The 19,338-nt window shown below is 37.8% G+C and overlaps 2 protein-coding genes across 2 annotated transcripts; both read right to left on the minus strand.

The window, feature by feature from the left end:
* ppp1r1c (protein phosphatase 1, regulatory (inhibitor) subunit 1C) lies at window positions 1-10,647 on the minus strand. The gene is made up of 6 exons (XM_061040335.1): window positions 10,485-10,647; window positions 8,718-8,775; window positions 6,597-6,634; window positions 6,128-6,182; window positions 2,111-2,311; window positions 1-327 (listed from the first exon to the last, which is right to left on the minus strand). The coding sequence occupies exons 1-6, from the start codon at window positions 10,563-10,565 to the stop codon at window positions 272-274; spliced, it is 489 nt and encodes a 162-aa protein (XP_060896318.1). The 5' UTR covers window positions 10,566-10,647; the 3' UTR covers window positions 1-271.
* A 5,350-nt stretch (window positions 10,648-15,997) lies between these two features.
* On the minus strand, window positions 15,998-18,875 carry LOC132975638 (myb-like protein Q). Its single transcript, XM_061040340.1, has 2 exons — window positions 18,748-18,875; window positions 15,998-17,510 (listed from the first exon to the last, which is right to left on the minus strand). The coding sequence occupies exons 1-2, from the start codon at window positions 18,820-18,822 to the stop codon at window positions 16,623-16,625; spliced, it is 963 nt and encodes a 320-aa protein (XP_060896323.1). The 5' UTR covers window positions 18,823-18,875; the 3' UTR covers window positions 15,998-16,622.
* Between the last annotated feature and the right edge of the window lie 463 nt (window positions 18,876-19,338).

Genomic DNA, 19,338 nt, shown 5'->3' on the forward strand with positions numbered 1-19,338 from the left:
CATTTTTGAATATAGTATATCTTTATTCACAAGCTAAGCCTCACCAACATGACCTGCAGTAATTTAAATTTAGACAGATTTAGCACATTTAACTAAAATCTTTATGTGTGTATTTAGTATGTCTGCATGAGAGAGAAACAAATCAAAGCACAGAGTTTATGTGAGGCACAGGAATAAGCCGTGATGTTAATGGGATCAGATGAATGTCAGTGACTAAGAGAAGAGAAAGTTGATTATGGAAAGACAGATACATGAAACAGAGCGAAGGTGGCTATCGAGAGATGGAGTCCGGACTGGACGCTTCCTTTTTGTTGTCACATGACAAATCTGAGAAAGAGGTAGAGAGAAGGGAGGGGGTAAAGGGGGTTAGAAAGAAAATAGATCATGAAAAGACAGAGGGGAGAAGACAGGGTAGTTAGTGCTGTTAGTAGTGAGTATTATGGAAATAAAAACAGAGAGAGTTATTAGTAACAGACTGAGTGTGAAAGTGTGTGTGTGTCAGTGTGAAATAAGCCAAAATAGTGTATGAACACCGTTTTAAAACTGTAGGTGAAGAGTGGGATGCAAGCATCAGCAGGAAACGTCACTGTCACAGTTATATAATTATATTAGATTTATTATATCAAGTTGAAAAAGATTGTGGGTTAGGTAAAAATGATTACAGTATTAACAGTAGTTCTATGTATTTATATAGGTTACGTTATTTGTCATATATGACGTTATGCACTAAAGCTCTGGGCCACTTGGTGAAAATGATGTTTGTTTGATACATCCATTAGATTGAATGTAATCCCAAAAATATTTTAGCGGTCTTTATATTATCATATATCATATATATCGTTATAATTATTAGAACGATAATCAGCTGTTGCACAGAAGGCCTATATCTGCTCATCAGATTACTTTGTTTAAACTGTTCCTTTAAACATACGCCTTGTCTTCAATTAAAAAAAACAGGATGGCAATGTGAAATGACATACTGGGACACAAATATTACACTGCTGCTAACTCAATGCAAAAGTACAAAGGTGTAGTGATGGCGGACCTTCATTGTGGACTCGCAATTCTGGACTCACAATGTAAAAAGGGCTTATGAAGCTCTGGTTTAAAGGCTTTATATGTGATTTTCTCATCCAGCTGATGTCGCCCTTGAGCACCAGCATGAAACCAAAACAATTTGCGGTGCATTGTTGTGTTAGCATGCTAATGCTAGCGATCTTTATTATGCTCGTATCTTCACACTGCATGTAAATTTACCTGAAATGAGCGTGATCTAGAAACGCAGTTAGTGAGTACAGTATGTTATTCTTCTTTTCTCTAGTCCCTCAATTAAACAACTTTTATACGCGAGGGGATGAGTCAGCCGGCCGTCCCGGCGATGTAAACAAACTGAAGATATGACTCAGAAAACTCGGAAAACATCACAGACAGTGGGACTCGGGAGTTACACCCATTGTAGACAGTCATGACTCACAGTTATTTTCAGAGGATATACTTGAGTTATATTATATTTAAGTGTGAAAAATCACATATAAAGCCTTTAAAGTCCAGCAAGGAAACAGCAGGCAACTAATTTAAGAGATTGCAATATACTTGAGAAAACTGTCAAAGCCCGTATTCATTTATTCAAATGGTTGTTTTCTCTTAATGTAGTGTCTACTTCTAATTACTGTTTCTTTTCTTTACCAGAACAATAGCCTCCGTACAAACCAACCAACTGGCCACCGGCGCCCCTCTAGTTACATTTTTATCAAGGCATTTTAAATTATTATAATATAATTGAGAAGTTATATTTATATTTGGTAACTTAGTTTTGTGGAGATGTTGCCAAGCAAATAAAATGTGGTTGAAGGAGGTTATTATTCTGTGTGTAGTTTTGCCAGTGTATTTAGCAAGAGTGTGTGTCTTTGGTAGGTGTAGGCAGGGCCAACATTACGACTTCACTAACTCTGAACATGACAAGTTTGCACAATGTGTTGGTCAGGAGCTGTCGTCCATGGTTAAAGTAACAGAACACTGTCTTTTTTTATGTCACTGACTTTTTTTGTTATTCTTTGTAAGTGTGCTGTTGTCCAAAGAGTGTATGTTTTTCTAACTAATAATTGTTTACCCCCTTCACTGTTGCTCTCTGCCACTCCTCTCTCCTGATTGGCTAACAGCAGACATGCTTCATTCCCATTGGCTTCCTCTTGCCCATTGTAATTGGCCCACAGAGCGCTGGCATAGAGCTGTGCTGTGATTGGGCTTAGCTGGCCTTCTGCCTCACAAAGCCCCGCCCCCAGAACGTGCTGCTCCACCCCCAGCTGAAGCTCTGAGGAGAGAAGAACATTTCTAGTGGCAAGTTTTTTTTTCACCACAGTCATGAAGTCTAAGGGAGGGGAGAGCCCTAAATGAAAAAAACTGAAATGATATCAAGTTAAAAATAAATAAATAGATAAATTAAATTATTTAAATTAAATTATTTAAATTAAATTATAAGTAAGGAAAAAGCGCAATACAGTAGCTTTCACTAAAATCTTTAATATTGTCCTTAAACAAATTTAACGTCAGATTTATTGTTTTTTTTTATCTTTTCCTTCATGTCTATTTGGATGAAAATACTACTGAGGGTAGCATTTATAAAAGTATGGAATAATATTGGTGTAATTAACCTGTATCCATATTTAAATAGCCATCAATAAAATCCTATCCAGATAAAAATCTAATGGGATAAGTGAATAATACAGGGTTTTTTCTACTCATAAAGTCATATGGTGCATAGGCAGTTTCTCATGAGACTGTTGGCTAACTGGCAAACAAACACACCACACACACACACACACACACACACACACACACACACACACACACACACACACTTAGACAGGATCAATAAAAGAAAAGCTTTTACTGCCTCCACTTCCTGGAACAAACTCAGTGCTGCAGTCACTTGTAGTTGGCTCTGCAAAAACACTTATGTGTTGTTTTTCATATTACTTTCATCTCCTGCATGGACATGCATCTTATTCACAGGTTCATTAGAATATATATCTATGCTTTCTATGTATTTGAAGTCAAATATGCCTATATCTACAAGATGTAAAGGTGTTGTTACATCAGCCTCTCTGAGCTGTGGAGCTCCACTCAGAGGCTGCAGCAGCACAGCTTCCTCTGGCTCTGTTACACTTTTATGAATTATTCAGTATAAACGATGATAACAAAATGACAACAAGTCTTTTAGAGATAAAAGCAGGCAGATGCTCCCTGGATATACTGTGGATAAATCTGTGCTGACAACGTTTTGTTTCCGATTAAAGGAGTCCTGTTCCCCAAAAGATCAGTATTCACTAATCTAGAGACAATAAAGTACAACACTTATATTACATATATATATATATATATATATATATATATACATATATATATATATATGTATATATATACAGTATATCACATACTAGAGCAAACATACACACTTCTACTGTGTTGTCAATGAGAGGTGCCTCTGTTGTACATTTTCTGGAGCACATATGAGCCAGATGTGTGAGGATTTAATATTTCATGTAGTATTTTGTATTTAAAGGTTTCAGAAGCTATTTTGTGGGGCGCCCCATGTATGGAGGCTGTCGTCTCAAGCGGGCGGCCCGGGTTCACATCCCACCTGAGGCTTCTTTCCCGTATGTCGTTCCCCACTCTCTCTCTCCCTGATTTCCGACTCTATCCACTGTCCTGTCTCTCCATTAAAGGCACAAAAAGCCCCCCAAAAAAATAAAAAATCTTCAGTAGCTATTTTGTGCTTTTCAGCTGGACTAAAAGATACCATCCACACACTGCATGCACAAAAATAAAAAACGACTACTTGTCTTTAAAAGTTGTCACATTGGGATTTAAAAGTCAAAATCTTAAATATTTTGACCCTCAAAGTTCCTAAATATACAATGACTTAAAAATAAAAATCGACTTCAAGGGGAAAATTGTGTCACATAGCTTATCTACCTTTGGTTTCCAGCCTTCTTGTGTTAACTTTAACATTTACTGTACAAACAGGAAGACTGTTGAAGTGAAACACACCTTTGTAGTTACGCACTACAAAGGGATGAACATGGCGGCAACATGTTTTTATTTGGTGTCCAAACGGTGACTTTTTGTGTTCAGGAGTTGTCGGTCATGTCAAACACTGACAGACTAATCATAACATTCAGTCAAAGTTGACGGGATTAAAACATCAGATCGATGTTCAGCGATGAGGAAACTGTAACTTCTTCAAATGAATACATGAAACAGACTTAAAGGTCATGTTTCCTACATTTTATCTCACTGTTTAACTCCATTTAAAAAAATATTCTTCTACATTCGTTTTAAGGCACCTGGCTGTAAATTAGCACCACATACTGCTTAACTCAACAAGCCAAGACATTACATTCATAAATCAGAAGTTGATGGATACACAAAGTTTCTCTCTAAAGCCGTTTTCACATATGCACTCCGGATAATATCTAGATATTTACAGGAGGACTTCTCCGGAGATTCTCCCGACCTAGCCGTTCACATATGCTCCTCACAGCGGGGGACTTTCCCTGTCAGAGGGGAGGGGGGGGCGGGGGATTTCCTGAGGTAAGACGTGAGGTAAATAAACAACGCGGAAGTAGCGGCCGAAGCAACAGAGTCCGCTACACGACGTTATAATGAGAATATTTTCCTTTATATCAATGATATGTGTAATCCAATGGAATGACAACATCCACAAAAGAGAGGAGAACAACATACTGATGAACAGAAAACATAATGCAGACGTTTAATTACGTGCACAGAGATTGTAGTGGTTGAGTGCAGACACTTTAGGTAGTCACTGTATATAAACGTCAACCCGGGTCCCATTGGCTCGAGGTGAAATATATGCTAATATAAAGTATATGCTGCCGCGTTCAGACATCAGCTCACTCGGACTGCTGATAAAATACTAGGGGTCTGGTAGGAGAAACTCCGGGTAAAGTCCACGTGAAAAAATGCAGCTGTTTGTGTTCACACATAGCCTAAAGTCCCTCCAGGTAGCCAAATCTCAGTTTTTCAGGAGATTTCCGTATGTGTGAAAAGGCTTTAAGAAGTTCTTTAAATTTATAAACACATTTGGGTTGAAGCTGTCTTCTGACTCCCTGGAACATTATAATGCTGTTCAAAACCATTTCTGACTTAAACAAATCAGAGAACACAAGCTTGTAGTTCTACTTAAGAACTTCAAGAATTGTCCTGACTGAAAAATACTTTTTCTCTAAAAAGAGATGATACTGTTAATGTCATTTTGAAGGTGTAATGAACTACAGTCCAGCCACTTCTATACAATTGAGAAAAATATCAAAGATTGTTTTATAATTAGAATCTGAGAAATAAATTAAGCAAGAAATCATTGTAGATTTCAGTTGAATTGTGGGTGACAAAGTCTAGTGAAAAAAAATGTGTTTTTTCCACATTATGGCAACAGAACAAGAACAATCCCAGGAGGCTAACATGTGCCTTAATCCAAACCATCAAGTTACCACCTTACCCACAACCCCCGCCCTGTCAGCTGACACTACCCTGATCTGAGCTTGAAAAGATAATGATGCTTAAAAACACAAGTTGAAGAAAAAACATAAATAAGTTTAGATAACACAGAGAAAGACCGACAACAAGTAATAAACCAAAACAAACAAAACGTCGGCTCAAAAACAAACACTGAAGAAACCATGAAGACGTGTGTTTACAGCTGCAACAAAAGCAGCACTACACCACAACAGAGCTGAAAGTACATGCAGGATGAGGAGACTGTATTACTTCAGCACGATGTTATTTATTTACATAAACATAAAAAAAAACCCAGATATATTACTGCAGTGGGCATCTGTGGGTAAAAACCACAAACAGCATGCTGATTGCATGACTGGTCACGCTTTAAATCAACATTAAAAGCTCTTTGTGTCTAAAGGATTACTTATAATCAGGGATTTAGAGATCATTAGCATGAAGAGAAATCTTTGAAAAGATCATCTCAACTGAAAACTTCTGTTCAGCTTTTGAGGCATTCCACTAACAGAATATCTGCAAAATCAAAAACCCATTAAAAGTATATTTATGATGCATATTTTGATGCTGAAAATGCTCGTGTGTTTACCTTTCATGGAGGGTGGGGCGTAGGTGCTCTGCTTCCTCTGGGAGGCTTCTGAGACCTAAAGAGTGAGAGGAGAAAAACAACAAGAGTGAGTTTCTGTAAAAGAAGATTTGAAAATATCGAAATAATGTCCAAATGTTTATTCTAATGTGGAACGCTGAATTTCCACACAAGCCACCATTTAGTGAGCAAATTGTTGAATTCCTTAATTAATGCCGTCAACGTTTAAAGTGCGAGATTTATAGACATTTTGTCATTCCATTTTGTCATCATTTAACTTTGATATTTTTTAAAACTACTTCAATTGAATGAATTTTGATAATAGATACTATAATAAACATTTTGTTTCCCTGCTGAGAGAAATGGATCTGATATGTCAGAGGTATGAAGTGTTGGTATTTTGTCAACAGATTGTCATTGAAAGGTCATCCCCTCACCCTCCCTGTTCACAAAAAAAAAACATTCAACAAACCTGTGACTCTCCGCTGGCGTTGTTTTGATCACCAACATCTGCAGAAGATAAGAGGCTGCAGCATCAACATCTTTATCTTTTAGATGACATGTCAATGGCTCTCTCATACATTGATCTATTTCTGTCACGTTGTTGTTTTGAAATCTGTGTGCAGTAACGGGGGTTCCTTGAAGCCTCACAAGCAGCCATGTATCCTAGAATGACATTCAGTTTCACTAACTGTTAAACAGCTCTCTAGAAGAGGTTATGGGAAGAAGGTGATTGCTGCCTGGATTTTGTTCACAAACAACTTTTAGAGTGAACACAAACCTTAATTAACCTTAATAGAAGATGATCAGATGATGGCAGGAAAACAAAGTGCAGAACCGCTCCTGTGTTTTACATCCACACTCTGGTCTTAGATTTGGATTTAGGCATTAAAAGCACTTTGGTAAAAGTTAAGATAAAACACTTAAACAGTCAGTCTGCTGCAGTCACTCAGAGCAGAGACAGTATTTCAAGATTTCCTACTGAAGCAGAACATAAATGAATGTGTTTTCAGTATACTGTACATTTAATATACTTCAACACACCAAGTACATTAACAACATTTGTTATTTTGTCCAAAGTGAACTTATTTTGGTAAGTATAATGTTTTCTTCAGGATGTATTTCCTGTTGCTTATGCATTATGTATGAACAGTAAAGACACAGCTCTGCATAGTAACTTCTTTTTCAGTTTAAAGCACAAGACTTCCTGTTTTTATTTGTTGCTCCTTTGGCCCGATCAGTTCCTACTGAGGATGTAAATCTATGAAAATGCCTTAAAAACAAATTGCTTTATTTGAAACAAGGCATAATTACTGTTAAAACAACGGAGCACTGAAAGGGGAAAGAATATCTCCAGCAGCCAACTAATGGTCATTTGTTCCTGAGAACCAGAAGAATGTGTAATCTTATTCTGACTGATTTGTTCTTGAACACGTGTCAGAGATTCATTCTGGGCTGAATCCTTATTAATAGATTCTGTATAAATGTTTTAAATGTCAGAAGTGTTCTGGTTTTCGTAGTCTGAATAATATTTTCCACTAGCATTCAGTGGGATTTGCCTGTGTGAAGGGAAACAGTCAGTGTGGAGAGCAGAAGAGGCTGAACGTAATCTGCCATGATACAATGTTGAAAAGATGGCCGTTACCTGCTAAGGACTACATTTGTTTTCTATATAAATTGACACCTGTGTGCATTTTTCAGGGAATCTGCTTGAAACTGTTGGCTTTACCAGAATCCAAACAAAGTTGTCCCTTGCTTCCAGAGGCTCCATAGTTATAGATATCATTTATCTCAAAAACCAAACACGATTCCCAGAGGTTTCTCTCAGTAAAGTCCAACATTACATAATGTCCCTTAAATAAGGAAACATGCTCACAATATAATAACATATAATCAAAGTCAATACAATATTTCTGCAAAACATTGAAAGAAAAATGAATTGAAGACCTAACATCTGCTCTGTGAATATCTTTGTTCCAGGTCAGAGGTGCACATTCATTTCTTGTTTTCACAGCTGCCAGCTGCTTCCTCTCCACACACTGACTGTTCAGAATTAAGATAAAAAGAATCCAATAAACACTTTGATTTCTTTCTAAATATTTAAGATACTAAAGTCATGTCTTTCTCTGTTCTTGTTTGTGTTTCCAGCTCTTCCTGCTCTGTTCCAAAACCTACATTGTTGCTCTCTGAATTCTTTTAGAGAGAGAAAAAATGTCTGCTTGAAAACACCTCAGGCGCCTGCAGAGCTTTATACAACTAACCCATGAAAAAAATGGGATCAGTACGATTATTCAATCAGCCAGTTCCTGTGTGGAGGGATTTTAAAGAAAGAGCCCCCCCCCCCCCCCACATGCACACACACACACACACACACACACACACACACACACACACACAAGCATCCATCAGTCCAGTCTGCACAGTGAGATCACTTACCAAAAGCTGCAGCACAAATCTAATAAAGGTTCCATTATAGCTGCTGCTTTTCAGCCCTCTCCATCTCTCTCTCTCTCTCTCTCTCTCTCTCTCTCTTATTTTCTCTCTCTCTCTCTCTCTCTCTCTCTCTCTCTCGCTCTCTCGCTCGCTCACTCACCTGTGCCAGGTTGTCTGTATATCTGCAGAGTGGCAGGAGTTGGTCTTCTGCGACGGATCTGAGGTAAACACAAACACAAACATTTCCATTTTCCCTCCTGTGGACACCTCTATTCTCAGACCATTAAAACTCCACCTGTTATGTTTCTCCTACGATTAAAATGTTACTGTACGCTAGTTATCAGTTTGATGTACCATCTGTCGGTTTTCTCCCCGCATGTTGCAGATTGTAGGTTTTATTGCCATTCTTTAAAATGTGTTATTTCTAGTTATTTGCCCCTAAAATCTATCTTTGACTCCCAATGTTTGAGCTGACAACTCTCCTAACATGAAGCTTCAAAGTGAAGCTCACTGTAAGCTGTTTTAAACACCTCCTCTGACTTATTGTCCCATTAAATGTATTTAAAAATACACAGTTAAACACACTCCTGTAGGTTTGTGGAAACAAAGTGCATTTAACTAGCAGTCTAAAAACTTTAGTTTTGTTGTTTATATTTCAAATGCCTCTTAAATTTTTTAAGTATCCACTTACAGTTTTATTACCTTACTAAAATAAAGCACTTTCCCAAATACGTCATTGTTGCAATCTGCAAGTACAACATACAGTAGTAAGCATTTACAAATCCAACACTCCATTACTTTTAGTCCACTTACTCAGTCTTGTTAACATTTATTTCATATATTTTATGATTAACATGGCTTGCAAACACTAAACAGGTTTACACTGCAGCTATAGTAACTTCTATGAGTCCTGCAGGAGAACACTTTGAGTTCACTCTTCCTGGCTCTCAGTTCTCACACTGAAAGAATGTAAATGTTTGTCGTCATTTTAAAGGGGGGGGGGACCCGGTTACAAGATGAAATCTCATAAAACCGCTGCCAGAGTTTATCTCTGACTTCTGTAAATGCTGACAGGGGCTCCCTAAACAGCCACAGAGGGGCCCTCATCTGTCACTGCTCATTACCAGCTTCCTTAGAAACCAACAATTTCCGCTTTGCATCGACTAAACAGTTCATAAAGACGTCAGCAAAGCAGTGAGCAGCGCGCCTTACATAGAGAGGACTGTTTTTACTCCCCGAAGCAATGTTTAAGCTTCTGTTTCTTTACTGCTGTAGGAGCCAGTCAAGAGTCAATTCAAGGAGAATCATACCTCTGGTACTCTGAGAAGTCATTCATCTGTGGTGTTCTGAACTTTGTGCTTACTCTTATGCTTAAGAAAAGAGCAGTCTGTAAGTATATGTTTCCCATAATGTCCAAATTGAAACAACTCCCAACATAACGGCAAAAAAAAATATTGCAATTAGCAACAGATTGTCCGTAAAAGGACTGCATTTAACTCATATGATGTTACTTGATTGAATGTTTTTTATTGGTATTTTTCTTATAAAGTATTTTAGAGGGGGGTTTTGCTCATCACCATCACAAAAGCATGCAGAAATACAAATGAAAACTCTTTGCAAATAGATTTGAATTCAAACCAGCTTGACAAAACATTCAAACATGTCACATGGATGGCCGCTCAAATATGACAAACCCAATAAATACACACGCAGTCAGCCTTTTACACACACTGCAGTTTTCATAGCTCTGACTTGTGCACACATTGCTGGTCTGCACCCACACACTGAGAATTCCAGTCAAGACTCAAAAGATCACAGATAGAAGCCCCATTCAGCCCTCACATGCATGAACCCACACTGTCCACCCCAACTCTGTGACACACACACACACACACATGCTCAGATATACACACACACACACACTCACATGTTCTGCGGCCTGTGGGTCCAGCTGTCCCTGCAGCGGAGGCACAGCAAACTGGATCTTCTTCGGACTGCTGGGCTCCATTATTACTGACTGAGAGATAGAAAGAAAGACGGACAGACAGAAAGAGAGAGAGAGAGAGTGTGTGTGTGTGTGTGTGTGTGTGTGTTTGACAAAGAGGGAGGGAGCAGAGAGGAGGGAGTGGTCTTCTTGGCCGATCAGGTCCATTATCACTAATTGACAGGCTTGCACTGGGAGAGAGGAAAAAGAGTGGCCTAGTCAATGCAACATTTTCCTAAACATACGCTCTGATGTAGAATGATGTAGAGCAATGACTTCAGAGATGTGTACATTAGTTGTGCCTTTAAATATTGTGATCGTATTCAACACCAGAACAACTGAAAAGAGAGCCAACACGTGTTCAATCTGATTCTGACACTAAATAAGATACAGTAAGCAGCGAGTATTGGTAACCAGTTTTACCATTTGAAACTAATTTATATTCCAAAATACTTAAAATATGTCTTTATGCCCAACTCTATCTAACTTGATTCATTGAAAGTAGGTCATTAAACAACGCTTTTATGTACATCATAAAGGACAGAGAATCTGAACACAGGACAACCACTTCATGGTAAAAACAATAAAACATTTCTTCATTCATTTTTCTTCATTATTTAACCAAAAAAATGTATCTCCAGAATGTGCAAATTCTTATACACAATTAATATGATGCCGATTAAGTTGATGGTATCCATATAAAAATGAAATCAGAACAAGAAGAATATACATTTAAAACAGTTTTCGTCAAATGCATTTTCTTTACCCTTCATTGGACGTTTAGATCCCTTGACCCTTTTAAAAGAAAGCCTGAATGAAAGCATGAAAATGTCTCTGCTGCCGTTTTAGATATTGTGGTGAAAGCTAACTTGTCAATGTTAAACAGGTATAAATCTGTTAACTTTTCCTTGTCTTAGTTCAGCATGTATGCATGAAAACAATATCAAAATATCAGTGAGCAGCAAGTATAGCTGAGGCTATTTAAAAATGTCATGATGGCATTGGTCACGTGTAAATTTTGTCAAATATTGACTTCAAGATGGCAACAAGTTGATTATAAAGCACAAAAGCACAGGCTCTACCAAGTTGAGTTTATTTTATACACGCTAGAAGGGTTATTGTTGTTTTTAAATTGTCAAAAGTTGTGGAAGGGAGCAAGTGATTGGGCACCACGTTATCTGTTTTTTTGGTTCTAATGACAATTTTTAAATCAGAAAATCAAGAGGTGGAATCAGGTTACTCCACCTTATTAAGGCTTGATGACATACCGATGTGTCGCTTTAAAAATTCTGTCACAGTACTTATATGGTCAACATTGTAATTACCTTTAGGTTGCAGCCTGGCCTACATTTCAAAGCTGTCTACAGAGGAAATGCAAAACATCTCTCCATCCATCCTTTTTTGGGCAGATCTTATCTGGGGCTTGGTAAAAATTGCAGCAGCTTAAAAGTTGACATCTTTCTCCTCATCAACTTACACAAGGAAACACACAATTAAAAAAAAAGGGCGACCGCCGGACCTGTCGAAAATTTCTAAAAATAAATGTAGACAATGGATCTGTCGCAAAATTTGACTAAAAAACAATGAATGCGGACCTGTCACAAATTTTAATGAAATAATGTGGATCGCTGACCTGTCGGAAATGTTGTGAAAAAAATGATGACTGCAGACCTGTCGTAAATGTAGATTAAAGAGTAATGACCGTGACCCTTTCCGAAATTTTGACGGAAACACGATGACGGTGGACCTGTCAAGAATGTTGATGAAAAATACGATGACCACTGACTTCTTGAAAAGTTTGACAAAAAAAAACATGGCCGCGGACCTGTCACAAATTTTAAAGATAAAAATGTCGACCTCGGCCTGTCGCAAAATTTGACTAAAAAACAATGAATGCGGACCTGTCACAAATTTTAATGAAATAATGTGGATCGCTGACCTGTCGGAAATGTTGTGAAAAAAATGATGACTGCAGACCTGTCGTAAATGTAGATTAAAGAGTAATGACCGTGACCCTTTCCGAAATTTTGACGGAAACACGATGACGGTGGACCTGTCAAGAATGTTGATGAAAAATACGATGACCACTGACTTCTTGAAAAGTTTGACAAAAAAAAACATGGCCGCGGACCTGTCACAAATTTTAAAGATAAAAATGTCGACCTCGGCCTGTCGAAAACTTTGACGAAAAAACAATGACCACGGACTTCTCGAAAACGGCAGACCTGTCGCAAATTTCAACCAAAAAGCACAAATTTTGACCCTTGACCTTTCGCAAATTTTGACGAATAAACAGTGAACGCAGGATTGCAGCTAATTTTGAAGAAAAAATGATGACAGTGGACCTGTCGCACATTTGAACAAAAATCGAAGACATAGAGTGGGATGGTGCACTGGCTGGAACAGGTTTTTTATGAGTAACACAACAGAAATTGTTTGGTGGAAATGTTGAAAGTCTGTTTCAAATGTAATGGCAACTACTCTTCTTGTGGACTAGAAATCCATTTAAGCATCCACAAATCACAAATACATGTTATGCCAGGAAGGTAATGCTTATGGACTCACATGTTCTTTTGAATTTTTACTATTTTGTATCATTTTGTAACTTTTCAATTACTTCAATTGTAAAATTTCAACAAGCTGTTTTAAAGCTTTGTCCTCACTGTCAGCATTGCAGAAGCCCCATAAGCCTTCACTTCTGTATTTTTTACTGGCTAAAAAGGAGTGTAATGAATGTATGGAATCTTTAAATGCTGTGATACATCTATAAAATGTGCTTTATGTGTGCGGTTTTAACGGATGTAAACTCCCTGAAGGTTGATGAAAGCTTTATTCCCAGAAAGTTAAGGGAAAATGATGTCAGTGTTCACAATGTTCCCATCCTTAATGGACACTTTTTCCAAACCATTTTCAAAGTTTACCATAACATTTAGGAGCCTCTCAGGGTCATATGATGGAAATGTTTAACATAATGATGTGGAATATCCAACAGCAAACACACAAACAAACCATGTGACTTTTAACATGGACCCCAGACTCATGAAATACTAATGGTGGATGTGTACGCTCAACTGTTTGTTATTTAATCTTTATATCCATAAAGTAAAAAAAAAAACGTTTTTATTATACAACTTTATTATAATCGTCAAAAAAACAGTACAAATATAATAACTGGTATCAGCATATTCATTGTTTAGTCATTTGGTTTAATCAATCAATTAGAAAAAGGAGGTAGTTCTATGCACATCAGGTAGGTGCAGGGCCATGCAACAAAAACTGACGAAGAAGAAAGGCCCACACACTTGCTCAAATGCCACAAAAACGTTTTCATACATCACAATCACAACTTTTTGACCAGATGCTACACTCAAAAGTGATCACCTAAAGAAGTCAAAACATTGTGATTGTGATTAATTCAAACTTTTTTGTGGCCTTTGAGCAAGTGTGCGGGCCTCTCTTCTTCTTTAATCAATCAATTTCAATATCATGCTGAAACGTTTTTTTAAACATTTTATTACATGTAGTAGTATTTTCAGGACATATTGTCCCTGTCATTAGCCTGTGATTTGATTAGGCTGGTATTGCAATTAAATATTATTTTAAAGATATTGTTAAAGTTTTATATTGTGATGTCAGGCCTGGTGGAGCGACCTTGACTTGAAGTTTCCAAAAAAGCTTTGAACTGATTTCACTTCAGCATTGACATTTTTTTTTTCAAACCAGTAATATGTTTTGTGCTTGTCAATACAGTCATATGTCCACTGACTTACAATTTAAGATTGATGTTTATCTACCACAGTATACTTATTCTATTTTCAGTGACATTCACTGTTGCATTTGCAGCAGTTGTAGTTTTGAATTCTCTACATTCAAAATTCATTTAAATTTGTGTTCATTTGTTCCAACTTTATTAAACATTTGCAGTTATTATGGCCACAGAAATACCATTCAATTGATCAAGTGTCCAATGTCAGAGTTTATATCAACACAAAAACTGTGAGGAGTTTTAAAAATAGTCAAAGCTTAACTGCAAATTAATAATCTAATAGAGGTCCAATTAAAACCTTTAAACCAGTCAAAATATATTCATTAGGAAGCACATTTTGATGATTGAAATATGGTCAGGTTTTTAGGAAACGCATATGAGAATTAAAAACGTGTGAAAGCAGATTTTTGTTTGGAGTTTTTATGATAAAACAGAAATTAGAGTCTAAGAGGGAAAAGAAAGTTCAGTCTCCCTCTTAATAGTTCTCTTTGTATCTCTGTGTTTGCGGTCCATTTGCATTTTTAACCCCCAACAAGAAAACCTGTGTCTTTTACCTCCAATTACATCATCCGTGTGTGTGTGTGTGTGTGTGTGTGTGTGTGTTGGCAGTTGTAGTGGAAACAAACACTTTGTCCCTTTGGGGACATCTGGAGAGACTTAGCGGCTTTTAAAGGTGGAACAAACCACACACACATCACACAAAGAGCCTCTTGTGAGTTTTTTCTATGAGATTGGAAGCCGTCCATCTCTGTGACGGTGAGACACAAAATACGGCTCTCGTGTCTCGTGCTAACAAGCACCTGCATTTTCCATTTCAGCGGCTGCCATGGTCGGCTTTCTCTGGTCGGTAAATGAAGTCAGATTTTGGGTACAGCTGGTTCTTCAACTGTGTTTTTTGTTGATAAATTGATGGCCCAAAGCACCCACCTCCATGAGAATGAACAGAATTGAGCTCGTGTAGAGTAAAGCTGATTATTTATTTACATGGACAACTGATTGTTCCTTAACTGTCAAAAACACTCCGAATGTTAACTGTGACAATTTAAAAAAACAGCTGGAACAAGGATATTCATTCAAACATCAAAGGATATATATCAAACATTGAGGAGGTTGTCTGGTAGGCAAATATTCAGTACATGTTGACACAGATAGCGTAATACACCAGGAAACATGTAGAAACAAAAATGTTGAAACAGCTACTTTTTAACTTAAAGAATTCTGTGAAGTATTGAAATAGTTCTTCCAGCACTGTAAGTGGTAGCCTTGATGTCAGAAAGTGCTTCTAAGTAACTTCCACGTTCTGAGACAAAGAAAGTTGGCTTAATACAATGGCTTTGTTAATGCAGGGGCTTGTTGAAAAAAAGAAAAGATAATAGGCTCTTTACTCACTACCACTTTCGAGTGAGAATCGGTGTCAACATAAGCAAGTTCAGCTATTTATGAATTAGCTTTGAACATTTTCTTGGTAATTAATTAGATACTTTTATCTCATACCAGAGTAATTGTGTTAAAAGTTTTTTACTTAAAGCTCCTGTAAGGAACTTTCAGTTTCTGTTGATTTTGGCGCCCTCTGTGGACAAAGCGTGAGGATTTATCTCTTTGCTCATCTTGACCTGCAAATGTATAGATATTGTTTTCCTTTTTTTGTTTTAAATGTAACGTGAAACTGACAATGAATCTTTGCAAGGACAAGGGTGTTTCTGTAGCTTACTATTAATTGCCTTGAGTTCTGACAACTACCCATTGGCAGGAGTGCCAGATATCCTAAAAACATAACCAATAACCAGTTTAATCTTTGATGGTCTTGTTTGATATTGAAGGTCATAAAGGAGAAAAGTATACATTTCAGTCTGTTTCATAACCTTCATAGAAGTAAAACAGTGAAATACTTTGTCTGACCCTCATGGCAGGAGCAGATTGAAAGCTATAGTTGGCCTAACTTTAAGAGAATAAAAACACTAAACAGCATAACATGTTTTCCCCAGTGTTGAATGTTGTAAAGGGACAGGGCTGAGATCTGAAGAATGAAAATGTCTTACATCAGTTTGTTTTAACAGCTGCTGTTACAGGAAACACACATTCAGGGACAAGAGATTAAATAAATCTCATCAGACACAAAACAGTTTTAACTTCTTTTTAGAATAATAAAAAAAAAAAAGTCCAAATAAGTGCTGCATCACTTTAGTTCAGAGTTTATGAAAGATAGTTAATTTTTTTACACACTGCAAATAAAATATGCCTAAATAGTTTCCCTCATTACCTTACATTCAAATCTTTATATTCTATTTTCTGCATATTTTTAATTACATAGAAGTCTAGTACGTGTAAGGATTTTGCATGCTGTACCAGTGTGGCTGTGGAGGAGATGCATGCAGATGTGTGTAAGGTGCAATTGGGTTGTGTATGGGTGGGTGGAACAGTTGGGGGTGTAACACAGGAAGTGTGTGTGGAGGAGGTGGAAACATTTGAGCCTGAGCTGACAGAGGGTCAAAGTGTTGAGGTTGTGGTTGGTAGTGTTGATGCGACAGCTCAAGCATCGGTTGTTGGTGCGGGTATGGCGGCTGCTGTTGCTGTGATGATTGTAGTGACGACTGTCGCCATAGTAACTTGTTCATTGTAGGTCTCAGAGGATATGGTGGGTTGTTGATTCTTTCTCGCCCTTCTCCGCCATTTTCCTCGGTTTTCACTTGCTCAAAAAGGTGTTGTTGCATGATGTTGAACGGGTCGTCGTCCTGTTTCTGGGATAACACCTGCAGGTGGAGGGTGGAGACAACCGTACGAGGGCGGGGCAAGTGGGACCAGGGGATGAGTTGATGGGGGAAGGAGGAAGGCAGGGAGTATGATTTGACAAGTGGAGGTCTTCGAGTCATAAACTTTGTCGTTCCTTTATTCTCCTTGCTCTCTGACGTTTCCCCCTCCTCCTTTTGTCTCTCACCGCCTGTTTTATCTCCGAGGTCAGGGTCAGCAGTGTCCACCGGCTCAGGTGGGGGATCCTCATTTGTTTCAGATGAATCCTTCTCAGAGCTGCTGCTGCTGCTGCTGCTGCTAGAGCTGGACTCTGCGTCTGATTCAGAGTCCAGCTCTGGTCCAGAGTCCTCAGCTGATGAGCTCGACTCACCATCGGAATCTCGCCTGGATCTTTTCTTGTGGTTGTAGCAGGCAGAACAGCGAGTCAGACTGAGGATCACAGGGCCTGGTTTTTTCTGGACAGACAAGGAGATAAAGACGGCCAATAAACAATTAGTCAGATTAAGATTTGAATTCCACTGTTGTTATTTCATATATTCAGTTTGAAGATATTATCAGATGGATGGGAATAAAAAAAGATTTAAATATACCAAAACAGAAGTTGGCTCAGGATTTTTAAGTAAATTTGAAGGCAACAAAATGCACTGGAACCAGATTCAGCCAAAAAATACTTTTACTTTGCCTTTCAAAGCAGATGTTACAGACCCCACTGATGTGAGCATATATATTTGTCTGCTGGTATGCAAACCCCCTTTAAGGGGGCGGTGCTTATCCCTGTGTTGAGCTTTTTCTATCTTTTTTTATACTTTAAAACTATTAAGTATTGGAACAATTTGTTGTTGAACAGTTGCTATAAAGCTCCTGTGAGGAATTCTTAGCTGGTTATGAAACTGACTGAAATAAATATGAATGCCTAAATGACCTACAGAGGCAAACAAGACTGTGTGTGACTATGGAATTGATTGCTTTTATATACAGTAAAAGTCAGTTAACCCCCCTCTAGTGTCAGACCACATGAATTACAGCACGCCATGCTAAAGATTGATGTCAATTGCATGCTATTCACTTTAAATGAAGAACTATTATAAGTGTTTTTGTCAGAAATCACAAATTTTGCATCACAGGAAAAGATCAGCTAAAAGACAGAAGGTACTACTTTGTCAACAGGGGGCACCAAAATCATCCAAAAATGAAAGAAGCTTTAACTAGAATGACTACATCATTGTGATTTAGGATTATGTCGAAGCCAAAAGGTTGTAGCAGGTGGCTACAAACTGGCTTCAATCGCAGTGTCTAACATAGTTATGATGCAAAGCCACCAAGCAGATCCATCCAGCTGAAGTTACATTTTTTTGGGTTCCGGTTGCCAGGAAGGCAACGAAGGCAAGGAAGGCTAGAAGAACAGCCAGACACTGTTTCCTGTTTCCGATTGACTTGCAGCAAGCTCCTCAGAGCTTTAAGAAGCTTTAGTGATCGTGTGATATCAAACAGTGATATCATCATGTTAATTATGGGCTGTGACGACTGAGTTACAGGAAATCTCTGTGTCATACTACCGAAAGGTGACAGAAATGCCTCGGATTTATATTGTTGCTGAATCAGGAGGACTTGTTGGCTGCCCAATATTCTTCAAAATAAAAAGCTGCAACTTTGATAAACAGCATGGGTGTCATAAACAGTAGAGACATCTACCTGTGCTTGGTTTTCACTGTCAGTATTCTGGGCTTCTGAGGAGCCTCCAGAGTGTGACTGAAGTCCTTCACTCATTGTTCCAGCTTTCACACCTCTTCACCTGCATTCATCCTGATCCTTGGGTAAACCCTAGTGGCAAGAAAAAAACCCTCTTTCAACACAAAGAGCAAAAATAATTCAACAGATTAAAGGTACCGGTAGTCATTTGCTTTTTCTTTCTATAAAATCCTTTATACTTTTTAACATCTAATTACTATGGTATTCATATCCTTTACAAGCACAAGAAAAAAGGCGTCTGCTAAGTGAATTGTAGAATTTTAATACCAAATGGTTAAAAGGAAAAGGTTACATAAAGTTTCTAAATGTTTAAACTAATGTCTAAACAAAAAGTGAGTTTAGTCAACGCAGAATAGATGTACTCTCTGTGACTGTCTGTGAAAGTGAGTTTGAACTTTTGTTGTTTTAGCTTTTTTTTTTTTTTTACAAACCCATTACAAGACATTTCTGACACATTTATTGTATTATGGATCTGCTGATTATTTTCTCTGTTATTCTACCGTTTGTTTCAATCGCGGAAAATTATAGCGAAAG

This window comes from Labrus mixtus, chromosome 6, assembly GCF_963584025.1.
Source record: "Labrus mixtus chromosome 6, fLabMix1.1, whole genome shotgun sequence".
NCBI classification, from domain to species: Eukaryota; Metazoa; Chordata; class Actinopteri; order Labriformes; family Labridae; genus Labrus; species Labrus mixtus.